Raw genomic sequence first — 19,859 nt, 5'->3', positions numbered from 1 at the left:
GGGGGGTTAAAATAAATATTAGCGAGTTAAAATAAATATTAGTGAGTCAAAATAAATATTAGTGAGTTAAAATAAGTATTAGTCAAAATAAATATTATTGATAAGGATCAGAAGAAGAAGACTTTATATTGGGTAACAGACCGTTTAAAAATCAGGGCACATAATTTACAGTACAATAATCAACATAAAAAATAACAATGACTAGAATGTTTTTCTTATATCACCTCTATTGTATTTAAAATAAAATAAATTACTGCTTTCGTTTGTAAGGCTAAAATTTATTATGGTTTACCATAAAGTTATTTGGTTTCAACCACTGTGCTAAACACCAGTCGACTTCCCCTTTGCATAGGTATAATATTAATCACGAACCTTGACAGTGAACTCACTGAACTTTAATAATATAAAAGCTGTGAAACATATAAATTGTTATGCACCTATTTCTGTTTTATGAGTAACGGATTTAGAAAATGCTTTCGATTCTGACGTTTTGTGCGCGAATGGGAAAGTGGCGAATTTGAAAAGTTTTCAAACTTGGAATTGTTTCTTGTCCTATTTTCCCGAGTAGGTTTCTACAAAATTCTCCTGTTCGTAAATTCACAAATTGTCGCGTAAGAACGAACCATAAAGTAAGAACCTAGATACTAGAGAAGGTAGGTACCTACTCTATAAAAAATGGCATACTATCGGTGTCTATAAGCATTATTATTTATAAATAAAGATGTATATAAATGTCGGTAAATATCTAAAAATAAACCCCTTCAACGAAAATTCCATACAAAATTCAGCACAATTTACAGTTTTAACATTTATAACGACATAACTATATATTTATTTTTCATATCAATAAAAAAAATATATAAAAGTTATGTATAAAATAATTTTGTATGCATAAATTTGTACAGATATATTTAACTTTTCTTCTAGAATGTATTTTTAACGACTTTAGGATTTTTAAACCGTTTGTGGACCTGTATTGTCAGAAATTTAATATAACTTAAAATAATCAATAAACATTGGTTTTTACCAAATGAAGCCAACGTTATCTACATTTGGTAGTTAAAATGTTAACTTCCGGATGGAATCATAGCCCTGATACAGCTTTGTTATTACTGTGATACAGCACATATACAGCAGTAGATACATCTCCCTTTGCATTTTATGAACAATGTTGTATTTTTGAGTAATTAAATAAAATACAGTCAATTTTGTAGAAATATAATTTATTTACAAAAATATCTACTTAATAATAGTGACATAATATGTAATTTGTAATAATAATTAATAGTAAGTACACTTTGGTATATAATTTGACATTTGTAGGAAAAATTTATTCCAAAAAGGCGCGAATATAATTATTCGATACTTAATCTTAACTTTAAAATATAATTTCTTTGGATAGTCGTCAACAAAGGTATTTACAAAATATATTCGTAATTATATTTGCCCAGTAAATACCGGGAATTACGTTCAATGCGTCATTTGCTCCAAGCCGATTTTCGAGGGATTCTTTTAAGGCAAATCAATATACGTATTTTCCATCTAGCCGATTTTCTAATACTTTTACCATTATACTTATCCATTCCATCAAGCCAAAAGTTTGCTTAGAAAATTTTCTAGATGGAAAATATACTGACCAATGAAAATACAGTCCATACTGACCTCATGTAAATGCCAATTAAAGGCCTAATTTTTTAACATTGGTTTTTTACAATGGTGGACGCTCTTATTTAGGAATGAACTATGCGATTTCTTCAATAATTTCCATATTTCACTTATCAAATAAAATTTTCAAATTAGATTTTTTCCCTAGACTCTCAAAAGGTTGACGACCTCGGGATTAGACCATATTTTTATTTCATTGATTGATTCGGCATTCACTTTATGGTAAAAAAATTAATTAAAGTTTTACCTAGTAAATACCACTATTTCTTAAAATCTATTGTGACACGTGTTTCGATCATTCCGCATCCTTTAAAAACACCGTGTGTGAAGCTAATTCTAAATTTTAGAGTTGGGTCCTTGGGACGTTGAAGGTGAAGAGGGGGCTGTTTTTATTTTTTTTAAAGAGAAATATTTGTGTTTTATTATTTACACAAATATATCAATTTCATAGTATTTCTGTGAGCCTAAGCGGCTCATTATCAGAAAAAGGTATCAAATTGTGGTCGAACTCTCGATCCGAGAAACTCTGACTTAAAAGTCCGCGACACTAACCACGGGACCACAACCCGACGTATTTTTTTTCTTCTTGTCAGTGGGAACATAGACAATAGGGAGGACGCTTTATTCACTGTCTTATTGTTAATTATGGGTTTATTCTTATATGTGTCTAGATTTTTAAGAAATAGTGGTACCTACGAAGAAAAACTTAAATTAAAAATGCATCTTTTTATTGTTTAGTAAAATCATCTAAATTTATATGCGTATTAATAAAATGCAAAGAATAATACCCGATTACGTTGACATAATTTCAAACGTTGTGTTTAATCAGCTGATAACACACACATACACAGAATATATGTATGTGAGTATAAAGATAAACAAGACAGTAACAATAAACAATAAACGAACGAGTTGCTACTAATTTAGAGCGATTTCTATCACGGCTCGTTGGTCTAGGGGTATGATTCTCGCTTTGGGTGCGAGAGGTCCCGGGTTCAAATCCCGGACGAGCCCGGTTTATTTTTATATTTTTTTTAAATAAAAAATAAATGAACATAGTTAAAGATGTGAGAGGATCAAGAGTCGTGAAGACAGGAAGCAGCCTACTTTCAACTTCAACTGAAATGGGGTTTGAATCTATTTCATTAATGTCACAAGGTTTACAAGGATTTTTTTTAATGTGAATGCTAAAATTTCTGATGACTTTGAAAATATGGTCCGTTTCAAATTAAGTGGAGATAGAAGCGAAAACAAAGGGTTATTACAACAACTAAAAATTCTATTTTTCACAAAAAATTGTTTATTTAAAGTATTTGTTTATTTGTGAATATTTTTGGTGAATCGGAACGCGCATGTTGCGACGCAACCTCCTAGCTCGGCGATCATCATGGTCGTCATGGTCATACAGGGCGTTATGGTCATTATATTGACGGCCACGCTTTTGGAAATGTATACCGTTGAACGGGGCTACATGAGCTTTGATGTGTTACTTGAGCCCAGTACAAAAAAGAGATTTACAGAGAGTATACATGTATACGGTTAAATTCAATGAAAAATTGGACGATTTAGACAGAGCCTTTTCGTAAAATACAACCTCAAGAGCGCTTCGATTAGAATTAAAAATATTGTACTGGATTGATAGCTGGGAATCGACAACGAAGAAGGCTAATCCCTCTCAAAAACAGGCCATAAGGCCTACACCAAGAAGAAAAAGAAGAAGTATATATGAGGAGAATAGAACCATCCAGATTCCCCCATATTATACTGCATGGCCAACCCAAAGGTATATTGACGACTCACGGGCAGACCACCAAAGAGATGGATTGATAGCTGGAATCGAGGCTAATCCTTCTTAAAAATAGGTCATAAGGCCTACACTCAGAATAAGTAGAAGTATATTATCTAGGTGCATAGTCGTGCATGATATACCCTCCCGGCGCGGTGCCTCTAGAGGAGCTCTGCGTCGGTGCGGGATAGAAAGATGCCTGAGGAACATACGCAGGCTGTCGGCTTTGCCCTCCCTTGCCGCCATAACCAGGGAGCTGGCCATAGTGATGGTGGTGGTGATATATAGGCCCGTAGGAGCAAGGCTCTCCTGGATACGGCTGGGAGATCTGCGAGATCGGGGAGATCTGCGAGATGGGAGCGATCTGCGACAGCGTGGATATCTGCGGCGCAAAATTAGACGTCGGCAGCGAGAGCGAGGTACTGGGCTGGGTGTACCGCAGGGAAGACGACTGGGCCAGTATGCCGAGAGACGAATTTGGCTCGTTGATAGTGTTGTTGTTCGTGGGGACTAGTGGGGTTATTTGAATTGGCGACGTAGGATGGTGAATGTCTTCGTCTGTAACAAAATAATACAGCCATATTTAAAGTGAACCATTAAAATACTAAAATATATAACCACTACTACTGAACGTCATCCGCACCCAATAGTGCAATACTAGACGAAAAAAACATTTTTATCCCCCCTGGGAATCGAATCCGGGTCCTCTAGTATTATAGTAGGCAAACGTTATTACCACTACACTATGGAGGCGGAGACTAAAATAGTTATCAAATAAAATCAAGTGCTTTTCATTAATTGATTCGTCACATTGTGGTAAAATCTTTCCATTTTTAATATAAAATTTACTTAGTCAATACCACTATTTCTTAAAATCTATTGTGACATGTGTTTTAATGCATTTCATTTTAAGAAAAAGTGGTATTAACTAAGTAAAACTTTAACTAAAAATAAATTGCATTAATTTGAGATGTATACCATATATGAACTGTTGTTGGATTCCATTCTTATTTTATTTGTAATTTTGATAGGTTGAGAATTTGCTTGGTGTAATAAAATTGAAAAAGAATAAAAAAGATTCATTCAGAATAAGTTCACGAATATATTTTTAATAGAGTGAGCCTGTTAATTTTATTTCCTGATTAATTAGTCAGTTATAATTTATGTTTTGAATATTGAAAGCATTAACTTTGTGGATCATCTTGATATATTATTTCGAGAAATAAAAATACTTTGTGTTCTGATCCACTCACATTTTTATTTAACCAACTAGTTTCGTAATAAATGTAACCCTGAAGAGGGCAACAGGTTGTTGCCGAAACTAGTTGGTTAAATAAAAATGTGAGTGGATCAGAACACAAAGTATTTTTATTTCTCGAAATAATATAGTTATAATTTAAGCTATTACCTTTGGAAGAGTTCGGAGTTGTCCGATGTTGATTTCTATTGACGCGTTGTCCCGACGATTGAAACTGCGACATCGCTTCGGTCCCACTGAAAAAACAAAGATATTTGATTATTTGGATACAAGATTGAACGAATCAAGAAACCGCGAGATGCGGTCAGCAATGTCCTACTTTATAGATCGCTTTTTCGGATTACTTTTGCAAACAAATTTGTATTCTCTAGACATTCTGCAAAATCATTGTATTAAATTTTATTACTAACAGAGAGTTTCAGAGTAAATTTTAAAGCTTGAGAAATTTTCAGTTGAAATTCTGATTACTCGAGAACGCATAAATTTTACAAATAAATTTGTATTCTCTAGAAATTCTGCAAAATCATTGTATATTAAATTTTATTACAAATTTACATAGAGTTACAGAGTAATACATTTATACTTTGAGAAATTTTTAGTATGAAATATCGCTCACTCCTGTAACAACGTCATATCGCTCACTCCTTTCAAGAACGTCATAAATCAAAAAACTTGATTTTTCAGGAGAACGTTTTAAAGTTTAAAAATATAATACCTACAATGTATTAAAAATAAATATCAAGCCACTTACTGTGCTTTTTACTATGCAACATATCTTTTTAGGTAAAACCTGAAGATTTTTTCTCCATTTGAAAATATTTAGTATATTTAAAAAAATAATTAAAAAATACATTTTCTCCAAAATGCAAAAACAACACTTTCTGCCCTGCAGCGGGTAAATATTAAGTTGAAAATATGTCTCTTTTGCTGGGATATAGTACATTTTCTCGGCATTCCGAAAACATGTACAACAGAAAATTGACGATTTTTGATTTATGACGTTCTTGAAAGGAGTGAGCGATATATCAAAAATCGTTAATTTTCAGTTGTGAATGTTTTCGGAATGCCTACAAAATGTAATATATCCCAGCAAAAGCGGCATATTTTTAACTTAATATTTACCCGCTACAGGGCATAAAGTGTTGTTTTTGCATTTTGAAGAAAAGGTATTGTTTAATTATTTCTTTAAATACAGTAAATATTTTTCAAATGGAGAATAAAACCTTCAGGTTTTACCTAAAAAGATCTGTTGCACAATAAAAAGTTCAATAAGTGGCTTGATATTTATTTTAAAAACATTGTATTATATTTTTAATCTTTCAAAACCTCCTGAAAAATCAAGTTTTTGATTTATGACGTTCTTGAAAGGAGAAAGTGACCAAGTGCATTTTTTTACAAAAGAGTGATCATTGACTATTTGATATCTTACTAGCTTAATATTGCCCTGAAAAAAGTCCTTAAGGATTTTAAACTAGGAAGTATATATGATATATTGACTTGTTAAAAATGACTAACTGCATTGGTGTTTATTTTCTTGCCAAGCGAAAGTGACTTAAATGGCCCTCCTGAACATTTTACGTTATGTTGGTTGGTCATTTTTTCCTGTGCGAGTACGATATATCGGTTACTGATTTCATAATAAAATGTAATAATCACAATTTTATAAAATATGCCTTTATATTTTATTGTTTGACATCTCATAAAAGATGAAGAAGAATATGGAAGTCTGGGCATTTACGGGGCTGACGACCGTCATAGGCTGGTTTAAGTGATCACTTTACACACGTGTAACATTCACCAATTCTACCCATTTTGACAACCACACTACTCAAATTCTTGGAAGTTCTATATATATGAACCAATTTAGAAACCTTGTTCTTGAATCACTAGAACTTCACTAGAGACATCTATTGGTGAGATGTAAAGAAGCTTTTGATTAAGCAGAAACTGTTATATCAGTGTATATTTATATATTATATTTTACCAACTTTATATTGTGTGTTATTTAGTGTTTTGTAGTCTTAATGTTACTGCAATAAAAAAGTTACAAAATTATAAAGTGTTTTGTATGAACAAATTATGTTATCTTTATAAGTGGTGCAATGGGTTAAGAGTCCTGCCAAAGCAAAATTTCTCATTTCAATTTATTTGTTGATTGGTATACGCCGAATCTTTTCTGCTTTTCGTGTAAATAGTTTACTGTTTTCACATTACGCAATAAGCATTTTTCAATAAACAAAAGGATGCATATTGGAACAATACTCGTCCGATTAAATCAACACTGTATGGATGGATGGACGCTTTATATAGGAGCTGGATTACGAAATCGATTGTAACATGGAACACGTAGAGAGTACAATATGGGAAGGAATTCTGCTTATGGACATAAATAGAAAAGGATTTTGAAGAAACTGTAAAATGAAATAAATGGTTATACTTTTCATAAATTGATTCGGCAGTCACTTTATGGTAATATACATGTATATATTTTTAATTTAAGGTGTAGGTACAAGTTTTATAAAAAAAATAAGTCCAGCTGTGATGCGATGGATAATCTTCGGGAATGACTGAAATTGGAGAGAATATTTTTTTAACCTGATGAGGGAATGGTTATTCCGAAACTGGCAGTCGTGAAGTAGAACGTTTGAGTGGTATTACACAAAGTGAACGATGAAGGAGAGTATTACCTATATATCAGTGTTCCGCAAAGTGTGTGCCGCGGCACACTGGTGTACCGTGGTGATTAGTTGGTGTGCCGCGGAAAAAAGTCTTCTTTGGTGGAGATAACACAGCCTTATCAACAATTGCTCAAAATTTTGATCGCCTGTGCTCAGTTAAGCAGGCTCACATTTCGCATTAAACATATCGCTCACTCCTTTCAAGAACGTCATAAATCAAAAATCGTCAATTTTCAGTTGTGCATGTTTTCGGAATGCATAGAAAATGTACTATATCCCAGCAAAAGAGGTATATTTTCAACTTAATATTTACCCGCTACAGGGTAGAAAGTGTTGTTTTTGCATTTTGAAGAAAAGGTATTGTTTAATTATTTTTTTAAATAAAGTAAATATTTTTTAAATGAGGAAAAAACCTTTAGATTTTACCTGAAAAGATGTGTTGCACAATAAAAAGTTCAATAAGAGCCTTGATATTTATTTTTAATACATTGTATTATATTTTTAAACTTTAAAAACGTTCTCCGGAAAAATCTAGTTTTTCGATTTATGACATTCTTATATATGTTTTTGCATTAAATTAATTTTAATTTATAAATCAATATTAAATAAAAAAATTCTTTGGTGTACCTCTAAAATTTATTGATTTGGCAGGTGTACCTTGAAGAAAAAAAGTTTGCGAAACACTGGCCTATATCACCATAGTATAATGTTAACAATGCTATTAAAATACAAAGAAGGTGTATGGTGATTATTTTACAAAGTTCTTTTGTTAAATAATCACCATTATTTATATGATTTTTTTCCTTGATAACTCAATACTTAAAAGTCGAATAATTTGATTGTTTACTGTAATGAGAATGATATTACTAGACATCAAAAAACTTTGCGTTATATTGAAGGCACATAATAATATCAATTTAATTTTTAAACTTTCTTTTTTATTATTCTCCTAATCTATAATCATTTTTGAGAAATTAACGCCTAGCTAGGTACTTGCTAGTACCTACTTGGCTATTAGATAATCTATGACTATTAAGACTTTAAAAGTCATAGATTATTTGGCATTGCTAAAAGTTATAATTTATATTTTACCGTAATACTAAAAATTATACAACATGAATAGATAAGTAGGAGAGTGCTCATATTAAAATCTACGAGCTGAAGAATTTGGTTATGAAGATGTAACGAGTAAGTGAAAAATATGAGAGGAGAGTGTTTATTATTAGGAAAAAATCGTAAATATTATACAACGTCGACCACAGATTGCACTGGGGAAGGGTATTGAAAGACACGCTATGGCCTCAGTGGCGTCCCGAATTGAAAATACTTGAAAATAATGAATTGAAGATTTTTATCTCCTTATAGGCTACTATTATACAAATACTTTTTGACATCTCAACATAAATGAATAAGAATATGGAAGTTTAGGTATTTACAGGGCTTGCGACCTCTCATAGGCTGGTTAAGCGATCACTTTACATATCGCTCACTCCTTTCAAGAACGTCATAAATAAATCAAAAAACTTGATTTTTCAGGAGAAGGTTTTAAAAGTTTAAAAATATAATACAATGTATTAAAAATAAATATCAAGCCACTTATTGAAGATTTTACTGGGTAACAGATCTCTTTAGGTAAAACTTGAAGGTTTTGTCTACATTTGAAAAATATTTAGTAGATTTAAAAAAATAATTAAACAATACATTTTTTCTTTAAAATTCCAAAACCACATATTATGCCCTGTAGCGGGTAAATATTAAGTTAAAAATATTAAGTTATTATAACTCTTTTTCTGGGATATAGTACATTTTCTGTGCATTCTGAAAACACGCATAACTGAAAATTGACGATTTTTGATTTATGACGTTCTTGAAAGGAGTGAGCAACATGTGTAACATTCACCGAGTAACCGGTGTCAAATTCAATGTTTTTGACATTTATTTTTATTTTTTCATTATGTATTTAATACACAATGACAAATGATTTTTCCAAATATTGTCGATTTATAAAAATGTAATACGTATAGAATTTTTTTTATAATTAAATAATGTTCTATTTATTTTACTTTTATATGTATTTTAGTTTTTGGTGTGGTGTCGAATTTTAGGAAGAATTTTGGTGTCGTAGGTGAGAAAAGGTTGCGGAGCACTGCACCATTCTAAACATGATTGATAATCACACTTCGGAAATGTATCATTTATGATTGAGTTTCCATGCTTGAGTTCGCAACAGTCATCAATGATTGGATTTAGAAAGCTATCATTTAGTAGAGACCCTTTTATTTGCATGCAAGATCCAAACACGGATTATTTTACCTATGCCTGAAAATCTGATAAAATTTTTTCCATGCAACTTTATTTATTCGCCTCCGTGGTGTAATGGTTAGCGTGTTTAACTACTGTGCTGGAGGTCCCGGGTTTGATGCCCAGTGGGGGGTCAAAAATAAATATGAGTGACTTTAAAGTCTAATATTTATTTAATATTATCCTGGACTGGTTCCTGAAGAGCTGGAGTGATCACCTTGCCTCCATGTAAGAAATGATCAAGATAACACTGCATCAATACGATAAAGTGCCCTATGCACCATTGGGTGCGGATAAGGGTAAGAAGTAGAAGAAGAATAATTATTTATAACTTTGACTTGGTATTCACAACATTTTGACTGTGTCCAAATACTTGTTCACAAATCTGGGTTTATCAGAATTTACAAATTGTACATAGTTTCTAAGAATATGGAGGAACCCAGTTCAAACCAAGCACACACCTCAAAAGCTATAGGTATAGGATAGGACAATATAGGATAAATAAAAATAATTCCACAAAAAAGGCACTTGTCGCCACTGAGCCCGTGCGTAAACATCTTGCGAGTCGTGAGCGGTAGCATTAAAAAAAAACAAACACCACGTCAGGGGAATAGTTTCCCGCCAAAACCTTCCACTTTGAAAAAAGCACAATCTTCTTCTTCTTTTAATTATTTGTCCTACATTGGCGTCCAGATGGCGGTCAGCGCTTTGTATTTATTATCTTAGTTTGTAACTTTTTCGTGGTTATCCGGCAATGTAAATCGTGTAAAAAAACGGAATTTCGACTTGTGTTATGGTTACTTGGTGAGTTAGTTTTAGATCTAACGTGAAACAAAATAGTGCAAATTTATTTGAAGGGTAACACTAATAGTGTTGCCACCTTGGATGAAGTGAAAATCGGTAGGTGTTGTAAGTAAAATGACAGTAATACTCGGTTGGTTTGAGGTTACAGCTGTCATCCGCATACATTGTCTATGTAAATGATTTGGCTTCCTTTGGCATTGTTTATGGGACGCATTTGATAGCGCAGATATTTTTATGGGTTCCGTTCAGTTACTGAATAACTTCCTGCGAACTTAAAAGGATTCTATCAATATAGTCTTTACGTGTATTGCTATAAACTTTTTAACTCACAGGGAGAGTATTTAATGAACTATTTCTTCTTCAAAAAAACGTTGATGGTGCATAGGGCACTGCATCATATTAACGCAGTGTTATCTTGATCATTAACACATGAAGGAAAAGCGATCAGACCGCTTCAGGTACGAGTGTGGGGTAATGTCGAATAAATATTGGAGTGAAAAACCACTTATTTTTAATATATTATTAGATTAAAACCAATGTTTTTAGCTTTTCCACTTTATTTTTATTTGACCAGCGACCGGGTTTCGTCGTTACCGACATCACCAGTCTGATAATGTCGGTAACAACGAAACCCGGTCGCTGGTCAAAAAAAAATAAAGTGGAAAAGCTAAAAATATTGGTTTTAATCTAATAATATATTAAAATGCAATTCCATCACGAAGTGTCAGTGAATAATATAAATCCACTTTTTTTTATTTGACCCCGCGCTAAGAATTAAACCCGGGACCTCCAGTACGCTAGCCAAGAGTGCTAACCATTACACTACGGAGGCGGACAATTATTTACTGCACTGATTTTCCTATTGTTTTTTTATTTGTCCTATCGTCGAAATAAATAAGAGAGGGATTTTATCCATTTTAAAATATGTAGATATTATTATTTGCTTTTTACGCTACATCAGGAGTCAGGCTGAACTGTGCTAATATTATATAAATACTTATTCCTAAAATAACGTGTTAATAATTTTTTCGTCAAATTTATAAAATATTCGATGCGTACAATATCCTAAATCTGCATTCTGACGTAAGTGCCTACTTTCCGAACGCAAACCCAAGGCCATAGAAAAAGTGGAAAAAAGATTGGTCGTCAATCCTTCATCGTTCGAGAGGCGATTCAAAATAAGAGCGCGCCAGAATTTTCAACGCGCCATTATTCCCCGCACATCAAACGGGACGTGACGGACAATAATCGTTTACAAAATGGACTATACTCATACCTTATATTATGTTTATTTTAATATAGCGGCTCGTAATCTCGATTTATGCAAAGCTGAAGTGGCGCTTCGGCTTAACCCCCTGCTTACCAAACATCATCCAACGACATTTCTAAATTATATTTTTTTTATATGTGTGTGTAGAATTTTACCGTTTTGGGAATAAAACAGAAATAAAATTTTTAAATATATAAAGTAGCAAAATACTATTTTTAAACATATATGAAATTATTATTCGAATAAAACACTTAAATTCACTCAATTTGTATTCGTTTTGTCAGAAAAAATAATATGTTGAAAATCATTGTTTTCAACCCAACATTGAATTTTGTCTAGCCTCCCACCAATCTGATGATTTCGGTAACAACGAAACCTGGACTGGTCCCTGAGACGCAGGAGTGATCACCTTGCCTTCGTGTAAGTAACGATCAAGATAACACTGGGTCATCACGATGCAGTGCCCTATGCACCATTGGGTGCGGATAAGGGTTTGAAGTTATTTTATTATATAAAAATTGGATTATTATATAAATATGTAGTAATAAAAAATGTGGATTTTTTGGAATAATAGTAGAATATGGCGCCATTTTCGTAAAATACTACCCAAGGGCGCTGGCTATACATATATTAAAAATACATACGTTTTGAATATTGAAAGCATTAACTTTGTGGAAATAAAAAGTTTTTGTTTTTTGATCCACTCACATTTTTAAAAACCGACTAGTTTCGGCAACAACCTGTTGCCCTCTTCAGGGTTTAATTTATGACTAACTAGTTGGTTAATCAAAATGTGAGTGGATCAAAAAACAAAGTCTTTTTATTTCTCAAAATAATATAAAAATACACAGACTACAAATATACATAAATTTAAAAAAAAATGTTGCTAAATGGAGATAAGTACGCGTCTCGTCGGTTCGCAGCACGGTCGTCCAGCGGCAGAGGGTTAAATTTAACTATCATTTTTAAGAATTCATGTTCGCGGTGAGCAAATGACGGCGGATTGTCAATGTTTTGACAGCAGGGATCAAGGCGCTGCGCTCCGAGTGAGTAACGACGAATTAACCTCTTGATACATCGGCTGCTGGACGCGCGATGTCTCTGGATTCATCGCAATTACTGTATAACGCTCCGCAGCGCTCCGGATTTATTTCCGACAGTTGCTTGAAGAGACACCTCGTAATTTGGAAGGATTTATGGCGTTTGTCGGCGTTGTTAACAGGGTTTCTTGACGATGAAGCGTGAAGGGCTTGTGATCAAATTTGTGCTTTAAAAAAGTAGTATAAGCGCTTGTGCACTACACGGAATTTTACCGTCCGGCAGTCCGTTTTTTTTAAAAATTAAAGCGACTACGACAGTTTAGCGTGATCGCGAGGGTTTTTTTGCCTAGAATTTTCACTCATGAATTACATGAAATTATAGTAACTTTAAACATAAAGAGTAAATCCACTCACGAGTAGGCATAGGCTATGAAACTTATAAAGTTGAAGCCTGAGTAGGGAAATGATAAGTGGTGTTGCATAAGCCGTAGCTAGATTTCAGAGTCACTTAGACGTTAGGTAATTAAAAAAAATAGCACCGATCAAGCAAACGGATCCAAAGAAAGACGGCCAAAAGCCAATCCAAGCCAATCATTCGTTTTATCATGCTAACTGGACTGCCGGACAGTAAAATTCCGTGTAGTGCACAAGGGCCCTAATTATTTGATTTCTCTGCTTCCGTAGCCAGATTTTTGATTTTTTTAAAAGATAAATATTTGTGATTTATTATTTATAAAATTAATTCATTTTCATGCGATTTCTGTAAGCCTGACCGGCTCATTATTAAAAATAGGTATGAAATTGTGGTACAGTAGATTCGAACCTACAAACTCTGACTGAAGAGTTTGCACACACTAACCGCGGGACCACAACCGGACACGAACTATCTAACTTCCAAGTGACTCTGAAATATAGATATGGCGTATGCAACACCGCTTATCTATGGCCCTACATAGGATTTTTGAATTACTTAAGGGTGTTCTCTCAAATATACAAAAACAGTTCGCCACCGGCTTCACGAGAAGCCGTACGTGTTGCCGGCGCACATTAAAAAAAAATAATTTATGTATATGCGAATTTGACGAAAAAAAATTTTCATATATTTTTTTTAATTCCTCACCTATCAATAACACTTTCTTTTCAAAGCCATATATTTATTTCGAAGAAAAACTTTTATCAATAAAAAAACAGTGTTTTAAGCAAAATAATCAATTACGTTACATGTAACCTGGGTTTAGAGAATATTAGAGACTTCCATATTTTCTTCATCTATGTTGAGATGTTAGTAAGAAAAATAAAGCAAGTGACTCACCAATCATCAGGATCGCAGTCTCTGAAACCCTTGGCGAATGGATTACTTGCTATTTTTAGTTGGGTTATCTGGAATAAACAAAATACCTTAAAATATTCATAGTGATTTCAAAACAAAGTTATATTTTGATCATAAAATGGAAAAACATAATATTCCCTATATTATTCATATTTAAAGCATTTACTTTGTGGTTAGTCATTTTTACTTATTTATTTTTTTACAAAAATGTTAAAAATATTAGTATATAACCACTCACCGAGATTTTTATGACTACCGGTTTCGAGACGTACCCGTCTCTTCAACTACCACAGCATGCAAACAATTGTTTGCATGCTGTGGTAGTGATTGTCCTGACGAAGAGACTGGTACGTCTCGAAACCGGTAGACATAAAAATCTCGGTGAGTGGTTATTTACTAATATTACTAAGTTATTGGTTCAAATATAAATTGTAACTACAAATTTGTTATTTTATTCTGTAGCCTTCACTCTGCTTTCAGCCGAGATAGATCAAAGCAATATGGTACCTACCCCATGGTAGACGACTCCCGGCAGACCACCAAAGAGATGGGTCGATAGACTAAATTGTTAGAAATCTTATAAACCTAAAAGGGTAATTCTATTCCCTGTCCTTTCCTTTTCTTCTTTTCCTATCACTGCCATCTCCTTTTCTCTTTATCCCATCCTTGTCTCATGTCTCTTCTTACATATAGACTTTTCTTATGCATAGGTGTGAAGAACTGTAATTGGTACTCATGTTTTTTTTTGTATTCTGATTTATCATATATTGTAACTGTTGTTTTTCCTTCCAATAAAAAAAAATAAAAAAGAAAAAAAAAATAGCTGGGAATCGACATTGTAGGAGGCTAATCCCTCTTAAAAGCAGGCCACAGGCCTACACCAAGAAGCAGAAGAAGAAGAAGAATATGGGACTGACCCTGTGGTTTTGGTAGGCTGTGACGGCCGTGAAGCAGGTCTCCGGGAAGACGAAGGTCCTGTAGTTGGTGCTGTCGGCGGGAGGAGCCCCCCTGCCGGGCAGGTACACCACGTGGAAGCGCGGCTGGTAGCGGTGCATCGAATTGAGGATTATCTGAAATTTGACGGTATACAGTGTAATATACGAGATTGGACGGGGATCAGGACCGTCGAGGCGCTGTTTAGAGCTGCCCGAGACAAGGACAATTGCTCTCAAGTGACAGTCGACATCAGGGGGACCTGACATGAACAGAAGAAGATACAGTGTAACTCAGAATTAATTATTATTATTTTTTTATATTTATTTGGGATTTTTACAGCCACTACAAAACAATATACAACAATAATTAACAAATCTACAGCCAATTACAAAAATCCACCGATAATGTTATTCTTATGAAAGTAATGTTGGTTGGGGTGCGCGCGCGCGCGCGCGTGTGTGTGTGTGTGTGTGTGTGTGTGTGTGTGTGTGTGTGTGTGTATAGTACCTATTCCATAAAAGTGTTGACATACATCATACTATTGTCGCTGTTTTGATACTTACGTGGCCGTTGTCGTCCAACTGGTTGTTGGTGAGTTTGAGCTTGTCGAAGGAGACGAGCTGCTTCATCCACTGCGCTCCTGGCGCCGGGGAGTCCGGGTGCACGTGGATCCTGGGGGGAGATGTGGGGTCCGCCTTGCCCGCCACCACCCACGATGAACTGGGGACAATAGACACTTGGTCAGGACATGCCAACTTCACCACCCCTAAATTATAATATCGTTTTTCTAGAGACGTCGCGGAGGCTGGAGCATCTGTAGCTTCTGAAACTAGTCGTAATAAAATACGGGGCCGTTCAATTAATAAGTAAAATGGCACTATAAAACAAAATGTACATACTTTATTTAGAAGTTACATGCTGGGTCTCCTTTAAAGTAATCACCTCCCGTCGCATACACTTATCCATAAGCCATTTCCACTTTTGAAAACAGTCTTGGAACGTTTCTTTTGAAGTAAGTATACTTTAGTTCCTTCGCATTTGCCTTCTGTCGCAATTTGAACCGTCTCGAATATTCTTCTTTTCAAAGGTCTTTCAAGTTTGGGGAACAAGAATACGTCAGAAGGAGCGAGATCAGGTGAGTAGGGTGAGTGGGGAAGAACAGTGATCGAGTGTTTGGCGAAAAACTCACGAGTTCTGAAGCCTGAATGGTCTGGAGCATTGTCGTGAGCGTTGTTGTTTCATCTTTTTATTCCTCAAACTCAAAAGACCTTTGAAAAGAAGAAGATTTGAGATGATTCCCGAGATTAAGGCAAATGCGACGAAGGAGCTGAAGAACATCACAAAAGAAGCGTTCAAGGACTGTTTCCAAAAGTGGAAAAAAACCGTTGAGATAAGTGTGTGAAGGAAACACAGACATGTAACTTCTAAATAAAGTACATTTTGTTTTATGACGTATTAATTGAACAAGCTGTGTATGTTAAAACTCAAGTGATATAAAACAAGTGTTTTTGTTTAAAACCTGGCCGCGCGGTTCTATACTTATGTTCTATACTTATATATATTTGAGCCGAAACTCCAAAGATTGTGCTGCAGTATTTGGTCACCTGTGAAACGCGTATCTGTATCTCTTGTCGTCCACGGGAATGAAGTCCATCATGAGCATGTAGTCGGCGGCGGGGTCCAGGCCGCCCAGGCGCGCCTGGAAGGCGGGGAACATGCGCCTGCCCGCCTTGGTCACGATCATCTCCGTGCCGAGCTCGTTGAACTCGTCCCACAGGGGCTTCATCTCCAGCAGGGCGCAGCACGACGCCAGGCTGGGGTGCAGGGGGAGACTCTGCGACAAAACATTACAAAATCAACCAAACTGTAATTATGATCAAAATGCAGTGAGCAAATGCTGAGATGTTCCTGATTGACCCACACTAGATTATCCCTCCTGTTCCCAACACGGATTAAAATAAAACTTATTTTTGACATCTCATCAAAGATGAAGAAGAATATGTAAGTCTGGGCATTTACGGGGCTGACGACCGTCATAGGCTGGTTTAAGTGAACACTTTACACACGTGTAACATTCACCAATTCTACCCATTATTGACAACCACACTACTCAAATTCTTGGAAGTTCTATATATATGAACCAATTTAGAAACCTTGTTCTTGAATCACTAGAACTTCACTAGAGACATCTATTGGTGAGATGTTAAGAAGCTTTTTATTAAGCAGAAACTCTTATATTAGTATTTGGACACACTCAAAATGTTGTAAAATAAAACTTTTTTTAAAATAGAATTTATAGTTGAATCACTAAATTTGTGATTTTCCATTTTATAATTAAAATGTAACTTTTTTTTAAAATCACTATAAATATTTCATTAAAACTTAATTATAATGTCTACCGGTTTCGAAGCTAACCGCTTCTTTATCAAGACTGATTAATAATATTATTAAAAGCATTGTTAACTTATCAGTCTTGATAATCAGTCATGTATTAATCAGTCTTGATAAAGTAAAGGTTAGCTTGGAAACCGGTAGACATTATAATTAAGTTATAATGAAATATTTATAATGATTTTAAAACAAAGTTACATTTTAATTATAAAATGGAAAATCACAAAGTGCCTCAAATATTAATTTAAATTATAAACTGAATTTGTTTGTTGCAATTTCACTTTAGTCTACAGTGTACCTGATGATGAAATGTTTTTTTTTAGACGGTATTTTCATTTATTATTTACCTTGCTTATTATGTACAAGGTTTATAGATCATTTAGTGGATTTTTGTTTCTTCTAACATAAAAAAGTGTTTTATTTTAATCTGTGTTGGGAACAGGAGGGATGATCTAGTGTGGGCCGATCAGGAACATCTCAGCATTTGCTCAGTGCTGGAAGAAAGCCACGTAAACTCTTCAGGAGAAGTTGGACTATTGACTGTCGTCAGCAGACCTTCCGTTCCACTAGAAGAGGGTTCGGCATTTTGTATCCCAGCTTGGTTTATGGTACCAATGTCCTTTACTATTTTTATTGTGTATGATACCACCTCTCGTGACAGTTCCTTATGATCTATCACGGATCCGATGTCGGATAGGGATAGGGTTGCAGGTACCCAGGCTCCTGCAACGCGCCTCCAGCTGTTGATGGAATAACCGAAACCGATAGTCACGAAGTGTTATTATATAGAGTGAACTATGAATGATAAAGAGAGTGCTATATTACCATACCTCAAAGTTAACAATGCTTTTAATCCAAAAAAAGTTATATACCTCCTTTCTTTGAGCATTTGATCTGTGTGATGATGCGGGGGCTGAGTCTTCACTGTCGGATCCGGAGCCCCCGCCCGGGCGCCCCCGGCTGCGCCCCGCAGACTGAAGACACGCTGTAACAAGAAAAAAGTGACTCAAAATTTACCTTTGAATGATACTTTTTATTGCAATCGTAAGTAGGACGTTCCAAAGACGGACGGTCGCAAGATAAAACGGTCGTAAGTCAAAGAAGTCTATATGTACACACCTGCCTAACAGAACACAATTTAAAGAGGTACCCCGTGATGAATACATTGTGTCGATTTTAAAATAACCAGTGGTAAAGTTCAATACCGATTCGGTCGGCCGGCTTCAGGAATGCGGGCAGGCGCTCCGCCGCATTCCCGTTCCCAGCCCGCCCCTGCCTACGCTGCTCACTGCTCACTGCTCACTGCTTCTTCTTCTCACAGAGACCGCTAATAAGGTACCATCACTCAAGAGGAATATTGAATTGAGCATACACCACACATAAAGGATATTCATAACGGATTAGACCATGTTTTTATCAGCTAAGACAAGATAAAAGCGTTCGCATGAATCTGCCAGTTGATGCTGCCCGTCAATTGATAAATGCGTTAGTAATATCTAGAGTCGATTATTGTAACGGTATACATACGGTATACGTCCGCCTCCGTGGTGTAATGGTCAGCGTGTTTAGCTACCGTGCTGGAGGTCCCGGGTTCGATTCCCAGAGGGGGTGAAAATAAATATAAGTGATTTTACACTGTAATATTCATTTAATAAAAAATTACCCTGGACTGGTTCCTGAAGCGCAAGAGTGATCACCTTGCCTTCATGCAAGTAATGATAAAGATAACACTACGTCAATTCGATGCAGTGCTCTATGCACCACTCTGACCTCTACTGCTGGATATAAGCCTCTTCCCCTTCTTTCCATTTCCTTCGGTTGGTTGCTGCTTGCAGCCAGTTTCCACCCCCCACAGCGACTATGTCGTCGGACCATCTCTTTTGGGGACTTCCGAAACCTCTTTTGTTCTCCCAAGATCTCCATCGTTAAAAATTTGGGGTCCATCTTGTCTTGCAATATGTCTTGCCCATTGCCATTTCGCTCACTCCTTTCAAGAACATCATAAATAAAAAAACTTGATTTTTCAGGAGAACGTTTTTAAAGTTTAAAAATATAATACAATGTATTAAAAATAAATATCAAGCCGCCTACTGAACTTTTTGCTGTGCAACTGGTCTTTTTAGGGAAAACCTTAAGTTTTTTCTCCATTTGAAAAATATTTAGTATATTTAAAAAAAATAATTAAACAATACCTTTTCTTCCAAATGCAAAAACAACACTTTCTGTCCTGTAGCGGGTAAATATTAAGTTAAAATATGCCTCTTTTGCTTGGGATATAGTACATTTTCTAGGCATTCCAAAAACATGCACAACTGAAAATTGACGATTTTTTTTATTTATGACGTTCTTGAAAGGAATGAGCAATTTGAGTTTTGCCAAGCGATCCATAATATCCTCTTT

The 19,859-nt window shown here is 35.0% G+C and overlaps 1 protein-coding gene and 1 non-coding gene across 2 annotated transcripts; one reads left to right on the top strand and one right to left on the bottom strand.

The window, feature by feature from the left end:
- Positions 1-1,223: 1,223 nt before the first annotated feature.
- Positions 1,224-18,444, bottom strand: LOC148304608 (T-box transcription factor TBX1-B-like; the record flags this gene model as incomplete). Its single annotated transcript, XM_088267967.1, has 7 exons — positions 1,224-4,009; positions 4,860-4,945; positions 14,115-14,182; positions 15,050-15,202; positions 15,632-15,788; positions 16,673-16,902; positions 18,332-18,444. Coding segments are annotated over 7 exons (1,253 nt in total), but the record flags the coding sequence as incomplete, so codon positions are not given.
- On the top strand, positions 2,608-2,679 carry TRNAP-UGG (transfer RNA proline (anticodon UGG)). The gene has a single exon. It is a non-coding gene; the product is annotated as a tRNA-Pro (tRNA).
- Positions 18,445-19,859: the final 1,415 nt, after the last annotated feature.

Source organism: Brachycentrus maculatus, unplaced genomic scaffold (genome assembly GCF_059751285.1).
Source record: "Brachycentrus maculatus isolate JH-2025_06_01 unplaced genomic scaffold, ASM5975128v1 h1tg000310l, whole genome shotgun sequence".
Classification (NCBI taxonomy): Eukaryota; Metazoa; Arthropoda; class Insecta; order Trichoptera; family Brachycentridae; genus Brachycentrus; species Brachycentrus maculatus.
Note: the sequence above shows the minus strand (reverse complement) of the source record. Positions and strands in the feature narration are given on the sequence as shown.